We start from the raw sequence: 20848 nt of genomic DNA on the forward strand, positions 1-20848 counted from the left end.
CTTTTGACTGTGCAGTCAAACCTTAAGAACGATTCATTTAAAAATTGGTTCAATTTGACTTATTGTCTTGAAAAAACTGACTTGAAAGAGAACAGTGTGAAAAATCCATGACATTGTATTTCCAATACAGGGATGATAATCTTTGGATTCTACCTCAATAATCATTTGTTCAAAAGTGTGAAACTTGTTTGCAGAAATGCACAGTTGCTCTAGAATGGCCAACTTATGTTGTATGCATTTAAAATAATTTTTGTATGTATTCCATTTGACTTTACTTTTAGTTTTTTGTGTTTCCTTTTACCATTTACATTTTATTATTTTAATGCACAGAAAGTGGAGTGGACTATATGCCTGCATCATGTGTAGATGACGATGAATCGGATGTAATGTGTTCCAATTTTTCAACGGACTTTGAAGAGAAAGACAGAATGTTTCAGGTATGTTTAGTGGTTTGTATTGAGGTAAATTGCTGGAGGTTAAGGTCATAGTTACATTTGGATATTCTTTTCTTATTTTTATTATTATGGAGTGTTTGTGGTTGGTGCGAGAAATTTGGTGTTGGCAACACTTATTGACTTCATTTGCTTAACGAAACTATACCATTTTTAAAACTTGCATTGGTGGAGTAGCTTGCAACATAGTTACAGTTACCGCTTGGAACATAGTTACAGTTACCGCTTGGAACATAGTTACAGTTACCGCTTGCAACATAGTTACAGTTACCGCTTGGAACATAGTTACAGTTACCGCTTGCAACATAGTTACAGTTACTGCTTGCAACATAGTTACAGTTACCGCTTGGAACATAGTTACAGTTACCGCTTGCAACATAGTTACAGTTACCGCTTGCAACATAGTTACAGTTACCGCTTGCAACATAGTTACAGTTACCGCTTGGAACATAGTTACAGTTACCGCTTGGAACATAGTTACAGTTACCGCTTGCAACATAATTACAGTTACCGCTTGGAACATAATTACAGTTACCGCTTGCAACATAGTTACAGTTACTGCTTGCAACATAGTTACAGTTACCGCTTGGAACATAGTTACAGTTACCGCTTGCAACATAGTTACAGTTACCGCTTGCAACATAGTTACAGTTACCACTTGGAACATAGTTACAGTTACTGCTAGGAACATAGTTACAGTTACCGCTCGCAACATAGTTACAGTTACCGCTCGCAACATAGTTACAGTTACCACTTGGAACATAGTTACAGTTACTGCTAGGAACATAGTTACAGTTACCGCTCGCAACATAGTTACAGTTACCGCTCGCAACATAGTTACAGTTATCGCTTGGAACATAGTTACAGTTACTGCTTGCAACATAGTTACAGTTACCGCTCCACGGCCACCTCGATACTGTGTTGTTGGATAATACGTTATTATAAAATATAACATGGTTTTCATTAAAATGATTCATAATAATGCTCCAGCATTGAAAAGATTCAGATAATGTGCAGATTTTAATCCTTTATACAGGGTCCAGCAATATGTATCTACCACTTTCAAAGGTTGGTATTCCCTACGGCCCTGCTGTAGGGACGAAACACAGCATGCTAGGCAAGAGCACGAGGGATGCCATTTCTGTAGCAATGAAGCGTTGGACCCCTGAACACCTTGCTTTTGTGGTAGAGGCGAATTTTAAAAGTAATGTATGGTACATACCTTTTATGATAGCTGCGCAGCACACACTGACTGCCCGCAATTTGTGTCTCTGGGGGTACCTCAAGAGCCGAGTTTTTGAACACGTATCCCTAACTTAGAGTTCCGGAAGAGAAGAATTTGTAAAGAAGTCCAGCTAATTTCTGTCCCCTCCGATGGTGCAGTTGTAGAGTCTTTGCCTTGTAATGAAGGTTTGATACCCGGTGGAGGCACATAGTTGTTCAGATCTCACTTTAAACACTCGGTCCAGTCCCAATTAGCCCTACTGTGCATAAAGTGGACTTAAAGCATCAAATCCAACCAATTCCACCCGCAATGCTGGTGTCTGTAATGGATAATTTTGTTTTTCCTGACTCCGTGAGTGTACAACATAGAATGTTGGTTATCTACCTGACGTGATTTTTGAAAAAATAAGACTAAGTGAACAGTGCTGTGTTATTGTTTTACAAATGGCATTATGTTATGTACAAATTACCACTATCTTGCTTACATTAGCTGTATTGTGTTACTATAGGAAATATATTAGAATGGTAGATATATAGTGCCAGACCCTATATAAGGATAATAACTGCACATTTGCCAAAAATTGTGACTTTCTATTAGGTGCCATGCTAACAATTGCATGACGACTAATTTCAGACACTTCTGAGGGCAGTTAGTCATATTTCTATAGGATGATATCTTGACCTCTGCTGCCACTTTGTTGGAGTTGTCATTTTGAGAATTCTAGTTAGCACCAGAAATCTAATCTGGTATCAGTAGACTCTTCAGAACAATTAATACGAAATTGCATCTCATCCAAACTGGCCGAAATAAACCATGCAACTAAATGCCTTGTGTTACGTGTATTCCTTAGTCATCATTCATTGTTTTGTTACAATTGGACAGTTCACTGTTTCATTTTAGCGTAACACTATGGAAATTGATGATTTATAACGACCCAAGTAGAAATAGTTATATTTGAGTTACTACCAACCCAGAAATGAAACTGAAAATATTGTTTTGGGATTTTTTTTAAATTATTTCAATTAGCACTAAATGTAGTAGATTTATGCCTGATATGCATGCCACTGCAATTTCTATTTTGTTCTAGTTTTAATGTGTATGCGCAAGAATTTAGAAGCTGTTGATTTGTGATGGTTATTTGATGTAGTTTTGTCTCAAGCTGGGATTCACAATACTGAATACAATGTATACAATATGCGCGATATTCCAAAATTTATCATCTATGACTGGTACTTGTAGTGGTGAATGTACTTACTAACTTGTATACATATACATTTCAGTTTTTTAATTTAATCACTTCACATATAACATAAAGTAATTTTTTTAATTTTTTTTTTATTTTGCACGTTACCAAATCATATGTAATATTAACTAAATAGAATTAACTTAAAAGTAACTAACTCTCTGATGTTGCTACACTTATTGTATGGAATGCATAATTGAAATGTTGAGGCAGTTGGTGAAGAAGGCCCCCAGTTCTTGTATCCATTCATCATATAATAATATGGCCTAAGGAAAGATATCAGGTGCATGAAATTTATATTTAGTGCTAAGTCTGGGATGTAGGGGGAATGATGATATTGTTCAGCCAAATTTAGTAGGATCTTGCATTGTAGTGGCATTGTGAATACTGTAGATCTAGTCCTGGTTAGCCTTGTCTTACCATAAAGTGGACTAAGCCAACTTTCTTCTTCATATCATTTACATTAAAAACTCGTTTTGAAGCAAACTTGTATTCCAGAAAGGATAAAGATTCATATCTACACTATACAGTTCACAAAATTATGTGGGAGATTTAATATGATGTGAATTTCTGTTTAGTATCATTGCCATCGTTGACATCATTACTTCTAAAGTTTTTTTTGTTGTTGTTTCTTTTTTTTTTTCAAATTAAGATCCATTTGTGAATGAGTAGTGGGTTATTTTGAGTGATTAATTTTCATTTTAGTATTCGCTAGCTGCTTTTTAGTAATTCACCTAACTAAACTACATATTCATGATTGGGAAAGGAGAGACGCGGTAGTATATAAATACGGAGAAACTAGTATGCAATTTTATCCGCAAAGCTGTTTTTTCTTCTTTTTTGATTAATTTCAGGTTCACGGATAAAAGTGAGTACTAGTTTCTCTGTATTTAAACTGCATATTTTAAACAAATAACATTATATTTCGTATGTGAAAATGCATATCTAATGTTTTTCTAATATTCTAATATTTTCTGTGTATTTGCTTTGAGTGACCAACCGATAAGTTGTTGGCTTCAATTTGCACTAGTTTTCATTAACATTTTGAATGTTAATAAAATTTTATGCTCTGTTGAGAAGAATAACATTTCATGTTGGTTTGTCACAGTTATGAAATTGGTTCTTTCCACTGTTGAAATCTGCATTCTCTATGAAGCAAATTAAATTTAGAATATAAATTTAGTAATAAATTATGATAACATTAAATTACTTTATCTGCTATTAAAAATTGTAATATTAGTTACAGTATCTGTGTATCCCCAGATGTAGTTTCAGTGAGCCTAATAATTGTGCCATAGTGCTAACAAACATGTACAGAACGTAAGATGCATGAATAGGATAAATTGTTTTATTTTTTCTTATTATTTTCATTTGGTGTGAATAACTGCAGAAGCATAGTCACAATCACAAGTGACAAAATAAAGGTTTTTCTGTGTGTTTGTTTGAGGGGAATAGTTTTGTGTTCACATAAGTATATATCCATCATAATTAAAGTTATTGTCATTGGTACACTTCGCAACATCTTATTTGACCGCCCTGAAAAATTTCAAAGTCCGGAATTCGTAAATTTGGCAGCACAGCGTTTCAGAGCCAACTAAGAGTAGCCAACTTTGCAACATTTCTTCTTCCTGAATGAAAACGCTCGTGATATTTTTCCATTCTTTCACATTCCATAAATTAAAGATACCCTAAAGCAGTAATAAAATATATGAGTAGACAAAAAAATGTTAAGTAGAAATACGAATGTTGAAAATATTTCAAGACTCTTCGTTCTAAATTTGAAAATAGGAAAATGTATGTGCATTGTGAAACACTGAACAGGATCTCATCCACCCGGAAAGAATTGCCGTCACATTTGAATGCAAGAAGGCAAATTTATGATGATTTTATGCAAATGTTTAGTAAAGATACTTTGCACAACACCAAACGATTCTGCAAAGTGTGTCTTTTCCTTGGTTCTTGGCGAAAAATGGTTCGAAACTCCGGCACAATGTTGCTTCAACTGAGATTAACGTGTTTTACTGAGCTTTCTGTTAGCAATCTCCTGGAGTACTTGGTTAGATGACAGCACTTTCGTTTTTTTACTGTTTTCGTCAAGATCGAAACATCGTAGGTTCAAATCCCACCCTTTCCTTATTATTTTTTCCTTTTTATTTACCGAGTACGAAGTGTTCTAATAACGTAATATAATATTATATGATATTACTGTAAATATTTATGCGATGCATGCTCAGTGGCGGCGATTGGGTTTCAAAACTGATGGGGCAAGGTGGGGGGAGGGGGAGGGCAAAGACAGTTTCTTTCCCTTGGTAGATAATGTTTAGCATAGTGCTGGGTCATCTGCCCCTCCACACTCCATAATCGTCGCCACTGTGCATGCCTCAAGTAATGCTTCTACTAATGTTTTTAATCTTTCAGTGATTGGCAGGATTTTAGGAAATACTTTTTCTTTCATTCAGCTGTTATAAGTTAACACATATTAAGAACTTACATGTCAACTTTCTGCATCCGGAAATGCTGGACATAAATCGCATAAATATCAACGGAAATATCCAAGAAACGTAGATAAGCATTCTCGTCCAAAGCCGTTTACTTCCCGAAAAAGATTTTGCAAAGAAGTAGGTTTGAACCCATGACCTTCCATTCCATAAGCAAACGACCCCCCTATACCACACGGTTCACGTTATTTTATGCACTCGCTTTGGATCCCACTTTAAACTGTAGGTCCAGTCCCGATTAGCCTTACTATGCATAAAGCTGACTTAAAACACGAAATCAACCAATTCATCTCCTTTCAGAGTGGGCCTTCTATGATACTGTAGTCGGCCAGCATCCGAAAATACAGTTCTGCTTCGCTTATACCAGAGCGTAATTGCATTTAATATTGTGACTAATTTTACTTTAAAACTACAGATTAAAGCGATAATAGTGTCCAGAAAAAGAACCTCAAAGTAGTCTTCACACAATGTATTTAAATCCATTGCCAAACATTTCAGTTAAGAATAATATTATGCTTTTCCATTGACCGTATTTTCGATTCATGGTGAATTTGCTAAATGGACCATGTCAAGAAATCTAAATATGTAAGTTTTACTAGTAAATGCATTTAAAATGCACGAAACAACAGGGGAAGAGGAAAATAAACCTCAAAAAATAAGTAAAAATGCAACAAAAACTGTTAAAAATACTGACAAATAAACTGAAAGCCAAAAAAAATCCGAAAAATGCAAAACAAAAATGTAAAATAGAAAGTGTTTTCCGGCTCTAACTGAAGGGAAACGGACATGATATCAGGTTTAGCATTGTTTTTAAGGGTCAGAAAAAAGTTGATTTTTCATCAACTTCCGGACCCTAATTAGTAATTATGACCATTGAAAATGTTGGAGGTAGGTTACTTAAAATTTTCTTGCTGAGGGATCGTATAGTCCCATATCTCCACTTCATAATATAGAAAAACATCAAGTTCATATTTCGAAAATGACTTGGAGTTTTCCACCACGAAAATATGTTTTTCATAGTTTGAAGTTCGTTGGTATTATCTTTCAAGGTTTCCATTGTTTTAATTTCACACATATTTTATATTTCATACGTTCCTCTCTCTTTTCATACAGTCTTTGGAAAAAAGCTGAAGTTTCTTGTCAAACGGGGTCTGGTTCAAATGACTCCTTTTCGCTCTCCTGTTCCTACTTTAAACAAACAACAAAATACTTCTCAAAACACGGAATTTTTACACAATTTACAAAATTTGACAAAACAACAATAGATATGTTCATCATTTTTCCCTTTCAGCGTTTCTCGATTTTATCTGAATTCGTTTCCTCATGAAAATTGCCATGAGGAAATTATAGATATGACATTATGTGTGAATTGGTTTCTTCAAACTGGTAGAAAATTTTAATATGAGCTGCCTGGAGAAGAGGTAACGTGCTTGATTGTTACGAGGGAGGTCGTAGGTTCGATTCTCCTCCTAGGCAGGATTTTTTTCAGGAGTATATCGTTGGGTGTAAAGTTTATCCACCGTGCTAAGAAGTTAACATTGGTCTCTGTATTTCAAGAGGTGAAAGGAAATAGTAAGAGAAAGTTATTTCGATGATAGGAGGAAGTCACATGCCATGTGGAATGCGCAGAATCAAGTTACATAGAGTTAAGTCTGTAATGGTGGTTTCTAATATTACAAAGTTAGTGCGGAAAGTTTATAATATCTGATACTCGTACTTTCTGTTCAAAGAAGACAAACATTTTAGATACAAAGCAGTGAGGAATTAACGATAATTATGAGATTTTGAATTTTTTGTTTGTCACTCACTATATAAATACTTATTAGTAGTTTCTTATCGAATCGGCCTCCGTCGCAATAACCATTTACTTATGTTAATTGGCGATTTACTATTATTTTTAGACGCATGGTAAGATGGTGGTGAGGGGATTGACAACAGTCATTAAGAAGGAATGGACATAAAATTACAAATCTTAGCAATTTGAACTCATTAAACGGTCTCCTTCGTTACAGTACTGCACTACATCACTACTTAATATCGAAATCAAATAATCAGTATTTTAGGTGTCAGTGAAAAACAAACAATACATAACTTAAATAACATTACATTTTTTGCATCCTGAATACATATATGTGATGTGTGAATTAATCATGATGTGTGTGTTAACACAACATATGAACAATAACTAAAAAAGAAAAGTTTTAACTTTAAATCCTGGAAATCTCCAACTTCTAAGGGGAAATATGTGCAGAAGGGACGTCCCTCAAGTGTGCATCGGATTCATTTTTTAAATATTCTAATATCAACGGTATCTGTTCAGCAAACAAAAAAAGAAAAAAAAGAAAGAGGAGAGGGTGGGATTTGAACCCGCTACCTTTCACGCTTGATGAAAAATAAGGATAGCAGCGCCTAACTGACTGCTCTATGTCAACTTAATGACGTTATACTCTTAAAAACATGTTGACGTTTATGAAGACTCCCACCTTCCTGTGTTTCAAGCTCATTTTCTCGACAAGTCGTGTAAAATATATGTTTTTGAGAACTGTTCGATATTATGCAAGGTATTGTAAATAAAATGTCGCATAAACTCCTCACAAATTTGCTTCTTTCTGCACAAACTTGATGGCAATTTCCTCCAGGTGGAGAAAAACTCTATTCAGTGTTTCAAACCCCCAAAATTTTAAGTCGAGCAAGCAGAATCGTAAATATCCTTCAAGGTTCTTTTTCCAATTTATTATTTCTGTTTGATTGTGTATTATAATAGCGGTTTATAGTTTCTAAGTTCATGTAAAGTGTTAAATTGAAAATCTATCACCGCAGCGTTTTTCGTCTAGTGGAAGGACTTACTCAAAGTTGGCTACTCTCACCTGGAGCTGAAGTGCAATGTTGCTAAGTTTACGATTTTGGGACTTAGAATTCTTTCGGGGCGGTCAAATAAGATGTTGCGAAGTGTACACATCACTACTTCAGAATTATTTTTTTTTTGTCAAAATGAGGTGGTACTTGATAATTGCATTTTATTGTGCTCCAGAACCATAGAACAAGGATTTATTGTTGAGCCGATACGATGTTAGTGTTAGAAAATATAGATTTGAATTTAATCAGAAAACCAGCCATGCTTTTCTGAAGTCTAGGTAACTCCAGGTTGTTGGGGGAACGGGGTTCTGCATAATGCCATGCAATAATTTGCACTAATAATTCATCTAAATATCCTGGGATTTATGCAAAATGCGTAACTTTTATTAATTTTGCATCAGTATTGTATGAATAAATATTTCTGTGACAAGGCACCGAATGTTGCTGGCGGGATGAAGCAAATGAACGTGGGATACACAGCATGGTGCCAAACGTACTGTAAAATGGAGGAGAGAGAGAGAGAGAGAGAGAGTGAGAGTGTGTTGATCAGCACCGTTACTGGATAAAAACTGTACAATAGTACATAAAGCATGGAAAATTAGTACACAAAGGACCCGAACACTGTACATACAAGCTAATAAAAACAACTGTCAAAACAGACGTTTTGGCAACGTTGTAACAGGATAACGATGTTACCCCTACATCTTTTACTTCACAACTGAGGTTGTTGACACTCATCAAGCCACACACTCCCAAAGATGATTGGTGGACAGATAGAGCTATGTAGCAAAAATAGATCAGCTGTAAGTTGAGCCCGCGATCAGTATAGCTGAAATAACAGAGTCAGTGACAGATTAAGCTTCCTCGCCGCCCCTAGGCACAAACTTAATGTGCGCCCTTCTCAAAAGAAAAGTAGTAACTTATTTGCAGTATTTTTACAGGCTAATATAAAAATTAGTGAACATACTGAAATAAAAAACAAAGGATAAAAATAATTAACAAACTATTCATTTTCTGTATGTGCTATACCTAAAATTATGTAATGTATTGAGAAATTAAATTCGCCACTCACCACTTTTCGTGTGATGCTAGAATATTTGAAATGTTTTTCCAGTCTGAATTGCCGTGAGTTGCGATGTTTGTCTTGCCCTTGAACAACCTGCATGATGCACAATAAACAGCACCAGTGCTGCACGAATATACCAAATAATTCCGCAATATTGATTCGCCATTTACAAGTTTACGAAAAAAGAACAATATTATTTAAAAATCTTGTCTTACCTGCTATGAGTCTTTGCGATTTAGAAAAATCGTTTTCAGTATTCTGATTAATTCCACGTCTTAGAAGAATGTCAATTGTAGACTCATTCAGACACCACTCAGCAGGATCGTCACTAACGAAATTTGCACTCTCACTGTCACAATCAGAAACTCCTACGAACTAGGGGACACTACCTCAGTTGCACTTTCTTTCTCCACTAAACCCACAATATTTTCGACATTTTTCGTTTCACAGAGTTCACTCGATGTAGCCGCTTCCACTTCAATTTTTGAACTGCTTTCAGAAATCACTTGTTCCTTTTGCCTAAAAAACGTGTCCACTGTACCAAGCTTTTTCTGTAAGGTTGCTTCTCTTTCGCACTTTTCGTTTGCAAGTTTACGATAAGCTGCCCCACTTAACTTTGTTCGCTTCATACTGCCTGCTGCATAAAAAAACAACCCACCAAATCACAAACGCACTAGCAACAAACTGAATGCACCAGCCAGAGAATACAGTAAGACAAAAACTAGTTGCAGTCCTCGCGAAAGCTGCACTCACTTATCAGCAGTGTTTATGTTTATTTTTTTTTAAGACTGGCATTGTTACAGATGCGAGTTTCAAACAATCAGTCTTCTTTCCTGCCTGGCAATTAACAAACGCTTAGTGGAAGATCGAGGGGTATGTATTTACAAAAACAAACCAACAAAGGCTGGGCAGCTTGCATTGTCATTGTAAGCGATAAAAGCCACAGCACCGGTTAAAAACAAATTGATTGGCACCTGAAGGAGGCAGAGCAGACGAAACATTTCTTGATAACACATAAATCAGATACATCAAGGTTTCTTTCGTATGAAGCAAAAGTGTTGCAAACCGTTGATTTGAAACATTGGTTTCATAGGTCTAAAATTGTCACTGTGTACGTAAGACACTTTTTATTATTCTTGATATTCTGGAAAGAATATTTGCCGCCCACAAGAGTTGCCGCCCCTAGGCACGTGCCTAGTGAGCCTATTTGGTAATCTGCCACTGAACAGAGGATAATGAATACCTTCCTTGAGGGTATGGTAAGCTGATTCCACTTTGAACCATTATCAATACCAATCAATTCTCACTGATGCTTGAAAATTGTAAGAATTAAAAGTTGTCCAAAAATTTATTTAATGTTAATATGTAAGTATTCCATTACAATTATATGAATCAATTTACCCATTTGTTCTTAAATATTCAAAGAATTGCTCTGAAACTATTAAAGTAGCAGTAATTTTATTACAAAATCCATTTTTTTCACAAAATCCCGGTGCAAAATACATGAAAATTTCGAATCTTGCATAATTTCCAGGATAATTAAGACTCCAAAATGTCACAGCATTTTTGTGCACCCTGCAAAATATGCAAATTCTGGAAGAGTATCGGTCCATATCAGTGAATAAATTGTAATCGATGCTTTTCCGATACTGATACATCAGCACGTGTATCCGCCCACTCCTACTGAAGAGAGACCTTTATTTTGTCTCATTTCTGTTTCTTCACAAATCATTGTATATGCTTTCAGTATGTTTGTGTGTTTTTGTGTAATAATTTTACTTTTCTTTCAATTTTGTTCTAGGAGAAAGTGATGCAACTAGAAAGGATGAAGGCATGTTGAGTAAATGTTTGCTTCTTATTTCTTTTTAGGCTTTAAGCTAAATTATTTTGTTGGACAAACGAGCAAAGTAATGCAATTCAACAATTGGTAAGGTTCAATTTATTCTGCAGCCCCCTGATTATTCTCATGAGGAATGAATAAAATTTGAAAGCCCTAGCTGAACTTGATCGCTTTAACAGTGACACAGCAGATCAAGCAGAGCCATGTATTTATGGTGAATAAACTATCAAAATTGTGGTACAAAAACTGGACATATTTCGGGGTCAAAAGTGGTATATAAAATAGCATTTCAGTGTTAAAATGGTGAATAAAAACCTAAAATTGATTTAAAAACCATACTTATTACACAAAATTAACATTTCAGTTCTAGTAGTACATTTATGTAGTTAGAGTATTAACTTTATCTCTGTGTAAAAGAGTCCATTTTTGATTCTCAAATATTTACAGCAAAAATAATCAATTTTCTGTGATTTGCGTAACTTACAGGATAATTCAGACCTCAGAAAGTGTCACACTGGTAAATAAACCCTAAATTTAGTGTTTAAGAGTTTATTTCACATTTTGCAGTTCATTTTGCATTATTTCATGACAAAACATGGTAGCAGAATTCACTTCGCACCTTTCAAAAATATGAGAAATTTACGTTACAATGTGTTATTTCACATTTTGTTTTTTCATCAAAAACTAAATATGCATGCCCATAGTGATGATCATGTTGTGATTTGAGAAATAAATGGAAATGGAAATGGATCAGGATTTCATAATTAGAATGGTATTGGGCATTACTTTTTTCTTTTTTAAAAAATTATTGGACAATATCTATTCTCTACCACAGTCATCATATTGAACTACTTTAACATTATTTAAGATTTCAGCCTCACCCTCAATAAGAGGTTTATTCAGTTCATTAAAGGTTGGAGTACTCTCTTTCAAAGCATATTCTTTACTGTTTTTGTGCAGAGAAACTAATGTTTAATGCGATTCTCAATCGCAGTCGTTCCTCCCCAATAGTTTGAAGGGTAATGCTATTGTTTTGCAATCAAGAAGTCTAAGGTTCCATACAAGTAGAAGCATATTTCACAGTAATTTAGATCTTATTTGAACCTGTAGATCCAGTCCTAATTAACCCATCTGAGCTTAATTCACAACTGAAACAAAATATATCTCGTACTATGTATTAATATATTCATTGGTGGAGAAAAAAGTAATCAGATGGCGTTAGATTAGTTTCAACCAAACAAGAACTTAGTCAAGCCTAAGGAAAAGCAATAAAATAAATCGTAAATTACCTTAAAAAATACTATTGTAACCGTCTTCAAAAATGCTAGAAAATGTAAAATTATTTGTGTATTTGCGTACTACAGTGTAAATTTGACAAAGTCAGTTATGCAACTCCCAAAATAGTCTCACTGCATGTTTCCCTGATTCCACATTTTCAAACTATGCTTTACTTACAATTTACCAAGTTTTACCCTTATCCCCTTTTTTCTCTTTAAAAACGGTTCTGATAGAAATTCAGAGACTTGTGTTGTTAAATGTTTACTTTATGTTCAAAATAGTGCTAACACATGATTTGAATTAATATAATAGTTGCAGTGTAACTACTTCATGCATTCTGTATTTACTTTACTAAATTGCTTTGCAGGACCTTATTTACTTGACTATACGATTTGTGTGCTATCATCAGTTTGTAGGTTGCCATGCTCATAGTGCAATTTGTTTCTGCTTTTGTTCCACACAATTGATTTTAACATTAATTTATATTTTTACAGTTGTAGATGATTTTGTACATATCCATCATCATCATCCTTTGCCGTTTCCTGCCTCTGGCTGGGTCGGCATAGAAGTCAAGCCTCTCCATTTTTTCCTCGTCTTCCACCAATCTTCTCTTTCCATGGTGTTCCAATCTTGTTCTCTTCTCGTAACACTCTCTCCGCTATCTGCTTTTTCCACCAACATCTTGGTATCCCCTTTGGCCTTACTCCCACTCCTTGTGCATCGTAAACTCTTACTGGTAGTCTTTCTGCACCCATCCTTTTCATGTGTCCGAATCATCTAATCTGTGCCTGATCTATCCTCTCCTGAAGCTTCACCACACCCACTGTCTGTCGGATCTCCTCATTCCTTATTCTATCCCTTCTAGTCTTCCCCAATATACTCCTTAAAAATTTCATCTCCATTGCCGGCATCTTTCTTTTGTCTCTTTCTGTCATTGTCCAAGTCTGCTCCGTATGTAATTATTGGCACACAATCATGTACATATGCATGATTGTGAAATAAGGAGTTATTAGCAGTGTGGTATTTGGAAAAATTCCCATGAGTGTAAAATCTCAGTAACTACCCTTGATGCATCGGGATATTTTGTAAATTATACATATAGTTTCTCACCCACGAGTAAAAAGATTATGAACTAGAAAGAGGAGACAGGTTCCCACTTCATCTCCCGTTCAAATACCACCATAGTTGTTAGATACATCATGGTGCACCAATTAAAAATAATCAGTTGTGATTAATTTTGTTTTATACATGTGTCATCATCTAACTTCCACCATATCATGTTTTGAATTTGCTTTTCTCTTTTTATTCCACACAAAAACTCTGTTCTGAGAGAAGTTTATTAATGTGCCTTTGTCTTATGCAATACAATGGCACATTAATAACCTTCTCTCATGGATGATGGGTTGGGGTGAGTTCCTTTCTTTTCTCCCTCAACTCCTTGCTGTTATGTTCATTAAAGTCCTAAAATGTGTGCTTTGAGGGCCAAAGCACACCAAACAACTTTCGTATATAAAAGATCAAGATTTCGTTACAAAAATTGGGCATATTTCGGGATCAAAAGCAGTATATAAAAAGCAAAGAGGAGCTGACATTGAAACTAGCAGTAATCAGTATGTTGTTATCCTGTGTTCATTCTTGCGGGCATGGGAACCAGTGGTGCATGGAATCGCAGCCAGTATAACGTGTATGGTTTGTGTTAATGTGTCTGGTCCATGTGCATTTTGATTTCCCCTTCATTAATTTCACCTCATCATCCTTTATCCTTATTGTCATGATTAGCCAAAAGTTGCATAAATGTGACACAAACTAACACAAATATAGTAATTAAACTGGACTCTAAATACAGTAGTATAACAAGTTTGATAAAGTTGTTTAGGATTAGATAGAACAGACTTTTCAAATATTTTTGAAAGAGACAGTGTCAAGAATAATAAGAAAGGAATTGCTTACACACACACACCAAAAAGAATAATAGTAATTGCTTTTAAATTTTAAAAAGTCGTTTGTTTTTCTTTCTTTTTCTTCTTCTTGAGTGCCTGCCAGTATAACACATTAAATGCTTGCAAAATCATCATTCCATTAAGTAATATAAACCATACTTTCGTGTCATTTGGTCCTAATCCTTTTCAGGATCTTCTTCAGAGGTTTAATGCACATTGTTAAAATAAATATTTAAAAATATATTAAAACACACATTAAAAAGGTTCAACATTTTACTTTTCTAGCCCATCTCTTAATGCATTTTTACTGTTTAAATAACTGAAATAAAACTGTGAAAGGTCCTTGAAAGTATGTTTTGAGTTTGTATTCTTTCTCCAAGCTTGCACCTCTCCAATGGCATAGTTGTAATGCTGTCACCATGTAATCGAGGCATCTCAGGTTCGATCCCTGGTGAAGGTACATTGCCCTGTGGTTCAGATATCCACTTTAAACGTAAGTCTAATTCTGAACAGAGCATAAAGTGGATACAAAACAAAGCTCGAAGTTGAATTTTGGTATGGTTGTGAATAATCAGACATTTTTTCATGCCTCTGCAATTTATATTCATGTATACAATAGACCACTTGCATCTAATATTCCTGTGTGTAGGCAAAATACTCAAGCTTACGTCCGTGCACAATAGCCACTGGCTCTATTCACATATTCTGAGTACAATGCTGAGGGGACACTTCCTCCTACAGATGGTTCTTTCAAGTGAGGGGCTTTACGGACCCTCCCCGATGGCGCAGTGGTAGCGTCTTCGCCTTGTAATCAAGGGGTCCCGGGTTCGATACCCGGTTGAGGCACATAGTGGTTCAGAACCCATTTTAAACTGTAGGTCCAGTCCCGATTAGCCTTACTGTGCATAAAGTGGACTTAAAACATCAATTCAATTCAATCAAGTGAGGGGCTTTCTATACACACTGGAACCTATATCATATCTTGTTTTACCAATTGCTGCATGGTGTGCATTCTTTGTTATTTTTTCCTATTTTTGCATTGATACTTTTATGAAAGTTGTAAAATTACATGTACTCTAGAAGTTGTACATGAAAATAAGTGTTTTTCTTAAAGGTTCACATAACCACTTTTTGTAGAGCAAAATAATCTAACACTTTTAGTTGTTTTTATTTTTTCTGAGACGTTTCATCCTGGTTTCCCAGAATGTTGTCAAGTTTACACCAAGATACACACTAAAGAGCTTGTGTGTTGAGTGTGTATCTTGGTGTAAGCTTGAAAAAGTTGTGGGAAACCAGGACGAAACGTCACAGATATAATAAAAACCACTAAAAATAACTGTGTTAGATTATTTTGCACATAAAAAAAAGTTTTAGAAAATTTTGATTATATATATACCAATTAATTTATCCATTCTCTTAATTAACATATATTTGTGTGAAGTGTGTATTTATCTTATTTGCATATTCAATTTTTTTTATAGGAATTGAAACAACAGGAAAGATTGGCTCTAGAAAAAATGATTCAGGAGCAACAGAGAGTAGAACTTCAAATACAAAATGCACGGAAACTAAACAACGAAAAGGTTTGTTCACTTTCATGTGCCATGCATAGAGATATAGAAGAGTTATTTGATGTGGTAGTTTAGTAATTGTCGAAACACATACTCCTGGTGGTGCATTACAGTTTAACGGAGATGGGGAGGTTACTAAAATGGTTAATGGATTGTATGCATGGACATACAGTTGAGACTGGCTTGTGCATAACTCAGTTCTGCGAAATTCTGTTTTGTATGTAAATTACTGTAGGTTCCAGCAAAATATAATATGTTAATTATATCTTATTGTACGTAATGCATTTATACGTAATTCGGTGTTATACATACTAATTTTCATAAAATACAGTTGATTTGTACGTAACCAAGCTACAACAATGTCACGGAAGTAACAGTTGCTACTGGTTGGCCATGGAGAACAGAAAGAGGAAAAGTTACACGCTTGACCAGAAAGTAAAATTTGTACAGAAAGTGGATGTGAATCCACACAAAACTAAAACTGAAATAGCTGCACTTAACGCAAGAAAAGTAAAACAAACCAAAATGTCTGATTGATTGATGGATTTGCTTTATTGTACTTTGCTTTTTGTGCCACTTTTAGCCAATTCACGAAGATGATGATGAGTGATGATATGATGAAATTGATGAATGGACACTCACAAACGTCCATACCCAGGCTGGGATTCGAACTCGGGACCCCTGACATTATAGCATGATGTGCTAACCACTCTGCCACGAGAGCTGGCCCAAAATTTTTGATTTATTTAAACCAGAGTCTAGTTCAAAATGAATCTTTCTCTTTAATGTTGAAGTCTACCTATGTAGGCTTACTGAATCATTTTTGGGGTTACATTTGAACATTGAACAATTTGTGAATTTTCTTAAAGTGACAATAATATTATGTGAAATTCCTTGTTAGCATTAAAAGTGAAAAGATGCTTAAGTTCAGTAATTCTAATTTACTAGAACTATAGTGTCTTCTTTCATATTTCAGTATCAAAGAGTGATACTTATAAGTGACAAATATAATGTATTAAAGAATCAAACTTTTAGATTTGTTAATTTACCACTTTATCACAGAAATAACCTTTATTATATCTTGTTCCTCAAAATAGATACAATTACAGTATTTTAAATAATGATCTGACATTCATAATTTATGATGTGTGCGACTTACTCACTTTTATATAGATTAATTAGTATTTTCAATAAATTAATCAAAAATACTAAACTTTTGTAGTTACGTATAGCGAGTATCTATTATTTCAAATGACGTTTTGGGAACAACCGTTCCCTTCTTCAGGTTCTTTGTCTCGGCTACCAGAAATATGTCATAGCCACGTCAAATAATCTCAAATGTCAGGAAAAAAGGAAACTGTACAGTTTAGGTGAAGGCAGAATTTGGAATTTTTTTCTAAAACCTTTACTACACCCATGTTCCCTCGTTTGTTTAAAACCATAGCTGTAAAATGTTCTCGATCTAAAAACCTATATACAATTAAAACATTAAAAACACAAAATTAATATGTAAAATAGTATTAAAACTTTTCAAACTTACGTGAGTGAGTATCCGGACGACGTTTCGGAGGTAAATACTTCCTCCTCTTTCAGGTCTAACTAGAAATCTAGACACCAGACATGGTGTCACGTGAAATAGTGTTAAATAGGGATATGGTTGAAGGAATCGGTAGAAAACACTTAAAAATCCTAGTTTTTAAAATCGTTAAAATCCCTATCCAGGTTAAAACATTCTAAAAAATACTCATATTCAAAACTAAAAAACTAAAAACCAGGTGCCCACATGGCAGCCGATAAACTCCAGTCCACAGTAAAGTGAAGTGCGTGGGTAATGGTCTACACGCGCAGAGTTGGAGATTACCTCCTCCCCCACGGGACTGGATTTTTAAGTGTTTTTTTTACCGATTCCTTCAACCATATCCCTATTTATCACTATTGCACGTGACACCATGTCTGGTGTCTAGATTTCTAGTTAGACCTGAAAGAGGAGGAAGTATTTATCTCCGAAACGTCGTCCGGATTTGCATATACTCACTTAAGTTTGAAAAGTTTTAATACTATTTTACGTATTAATTTTGTATTCAATAGTGAGTAATACCCACTTCCTCATCATGTTGTGAACATTAAAAAGATGCCCGCTTGTTCACTTCCCCGTGCTGACTGTTGGTTTATTCCTCGCCGTATGCAGGAGCTTGTGTGCGCAGTTTCTCTCCTCACTAACCTTCCCCTCCAATTTCCCCCCTCTGTTACGTCAAGTCAAGTTCAAAGTCGTGGATTATGCCTGGGGTGACTTGGAAACCTATTTTCTTGAATTCTCGTTTTTCCCATTTCTTGAACATCCCTATCCATATTTCATCTACATTTCCATCTTCTCTATTTAGTTTATTCTCCCTGTCTTGACAAATATAGGAGGGTTCATAAACTTTCCTCCTAATTGGTTTGTTCCCCTCTTGAACTACTTTTTGTTTTCCAATTCCATGCCCTTCATCAATAATGTGCTTGGACAACCCTGTTCGGGGAACACCCTCTCTTACGTCTTTGTCATGTTCCTTCCATCTTATGCTCATACTCCTCCCCGTTTGGCCTATATACTCTTTGTAGCACTGGCATTTAATACTGTACACTCCATTCTCCCCCCCGCCTTCTTTATCTTTTTCCATTCCAAACTTCTTATATTCCATAAAGTATTTCTCTAAAGTTCCTGGTGATTTCATTCTGCATTTGATTCCATATCACCTTACTACTTTTTCCACCTTTCCTGACACCCCTTTGAAATATGGAATTCCTATATACCTGAACTTCCCTTCGTCGACCTTCTTTTTCTCCCCCCCCCCTCTTTTCCGTCTTTTCCTTTACCTTAGCAATTTTAAGTGCCTCCTCATTTCCATCTCTTTGTACCCATAAGAATAAATTGTGCAATGCAGAAGTCAAAATTCCTAAATTTCACTTAAGTACAGCAATACATTTGTTTGAATTTATGTTTAAAGTCTGCTTTATGCACAGATATACTAATCGGGACTGGACCTACAGTTTCAAGTGGCATCTGAACCACTGTTCTCCATCAGGTTCCAAATTTGGTAAACCATGTATTAAGCTGATGATTCAGTAAATAAAGTGAAACTTCAATTATACAGTCTTCAGGGATTTTCAGCTAAAAACCTTAAAAATGGATCTTGGAAATGATTATAATATAATATATAATATTGTAATTAGAAAAATTGAATGTACAATGGACAAAAAATGTAAAGCCCAGAAACATAAAATCAAAATTCCACTGTACAATTTATGTTAAGAGATAAATTTGTAGTGTTTCTATTTATATCTTTATATGTGTCATTTGTTCAAAATCCATATGGATTGAGGTAAGTTATTTTTATGTAATTTAATTGTCAGTGTTCTGTATTTGTAGTTACTTGAAGATCTTGTGCTGCAGCAGAACAAACTTGAATCTGAAATTTTTAGGATTCAACAGGAAAAGGATGTTGAAAGAGGGAAACTTGTCGAACATCTACTAGAAGGTAACTATGAATATTGCAATAACTTTCAAATGTAGTGAGAATATTGTTTAAATTTTCTAGCTATTCTGCAATTGCTTCAGTTGATCTTGTTACCCCTTTCAATCCTTTTACACCATGTTGCTTTGGTGTGAGACCCCATGTCGCTTGTCATGTTTTGCTTGTCACTTTACTGTGAAAGCTACTGTACACTTCAGATTAATAAAAATGTGCTTCCTCTTTTTCTGCCAATTCAGATCTTAAGCTTCGAGGTTTTCTGTGAATATCAATGCCCCATAGTTAATATCCCTGTGGTGATTCTACCTTTATGGGATTTCAGCCGGCCAGATTTTCAAGGTTTTATCCCTTGCAATACCAGTAAACCTTTTCAGCTCTGGATCATGTTACTCACAGTCCAGTACTAAAGAGGATGTTATCTCTCTCCAGTAATGTTTTATGACTGCCCAACCTAGATACGTAGTGTTTAATAAGCTCAGAGTCACCTAGAGAAGGATATGGTCTTTGAAGATTGTTCTGTAACACCACCCTTACCCGGATCGCTTCTGGTAGAAAAAACAAACAAATAAAGAACTAATTTGGCTAGTTAGTCCTAGGCTGCCATCCCATTCCTCACCAGAGCGCTCAGAACCAAAGAATGAAATCACAGGCAAGAACTTCCTGAATGAACATGGTAGGGTGTTGCTGAAACTTGCAGAAATGGGCTTTATACATTTATTTACACTATAGACAGGTCTCGGATTCTTCCATTTACCTTACATACATAGATTCTCTAATGCCGGCCCCATGCCGGAACCACAGCGTGGAAGCTAGCATCAGCGATGCTTTGTAAACTGATAGGAACCTGCTGAAGTCTGTAACATCACTCTCCACGCTGTCTCTCTCCCAATCTCAGTTTCACACACTCTCCATCCTGCCCTCTGCTAGAGGCCATATTTATACTCACTCCCTCGTCGTGTGGGGGAGGAATGAGAGTTAAAATTCTATTGGCTATTTTGAAGTCTCATCCCTCTCACTGTATGTGTAAGTGCTTCAGTATTCAGATAACTAGTGTCCAGTTTGCCCATGTTTGTGAAGTGTTAAGGTGTTAACAAGTGTTTTAGATTGTTTTGTTTCTGTTTACGTATTACTGGTGCTTTTCTGCAGTCTAATAATGCCACGTTATCCATACAATTTGAAACAAAGCGATTTTATGTACAACTCTTACATCATAAGAATTATTGTAAGGAAGTTAGAATATGTTTTGCAGCAGAATTCCCAGATGAACCTCTCACACAGAGACAGTGTTCGGATACTTGTGAACAAATTTAAGTAATCAGGGTCTGTTCTTGATAAGCGAAGGGTAAAACTACATGTGCTTAGTGACG

The 20848-nt window shown here is 35.3% G+C and overlaps 1 protein-coding gene across 2 annotated transcripts in view; it reads left to right on the top strand.

The window, feature by feature from the left end:
* Positions 1-20848, top strand: part of LOC145977733 (E3 ubiquitin-protein ligase LRSAM1-like) — a 64236-nt gene that overhangs the window by 23223 nt on the left and 20165 nt on the right. Inside the window, exons 6-9 of one of the 2 annotated variants that reach the window (XM_083109983.1) lie at positions 331-437; positions 11142-11171; positions 15880-15981; positions 19379-19487. In XM_083109983.1, the coding sequence (XP_082966109.1) occupies positions 331-437; positions 11142-11171; positions 15880-15981; positions 19379-19487 (348 nt within the window). The remainder of the gene's footprint in view (positions 1-330; positions 438-11141; positions 11172-15879; positions 15982-19378; positions 19488-20848) is intronic. The other variant, XM_083109984.1, reaches the window with a different exon arrangement.

Source organism: Lepisma saccharinum, chromosome 23 (assembly GCF_977018435.1).
Source record: "Lepisma saccharinum chromosome 23, izLepSacc3.1, whole genome shotgun sequence".
Lineage (NCBI taxonomy): Eukaryota > Metazoa > Arthropoda > Insecta > Zygentoma > Lepismatidae > Lepisma > Lepisma saccharinum.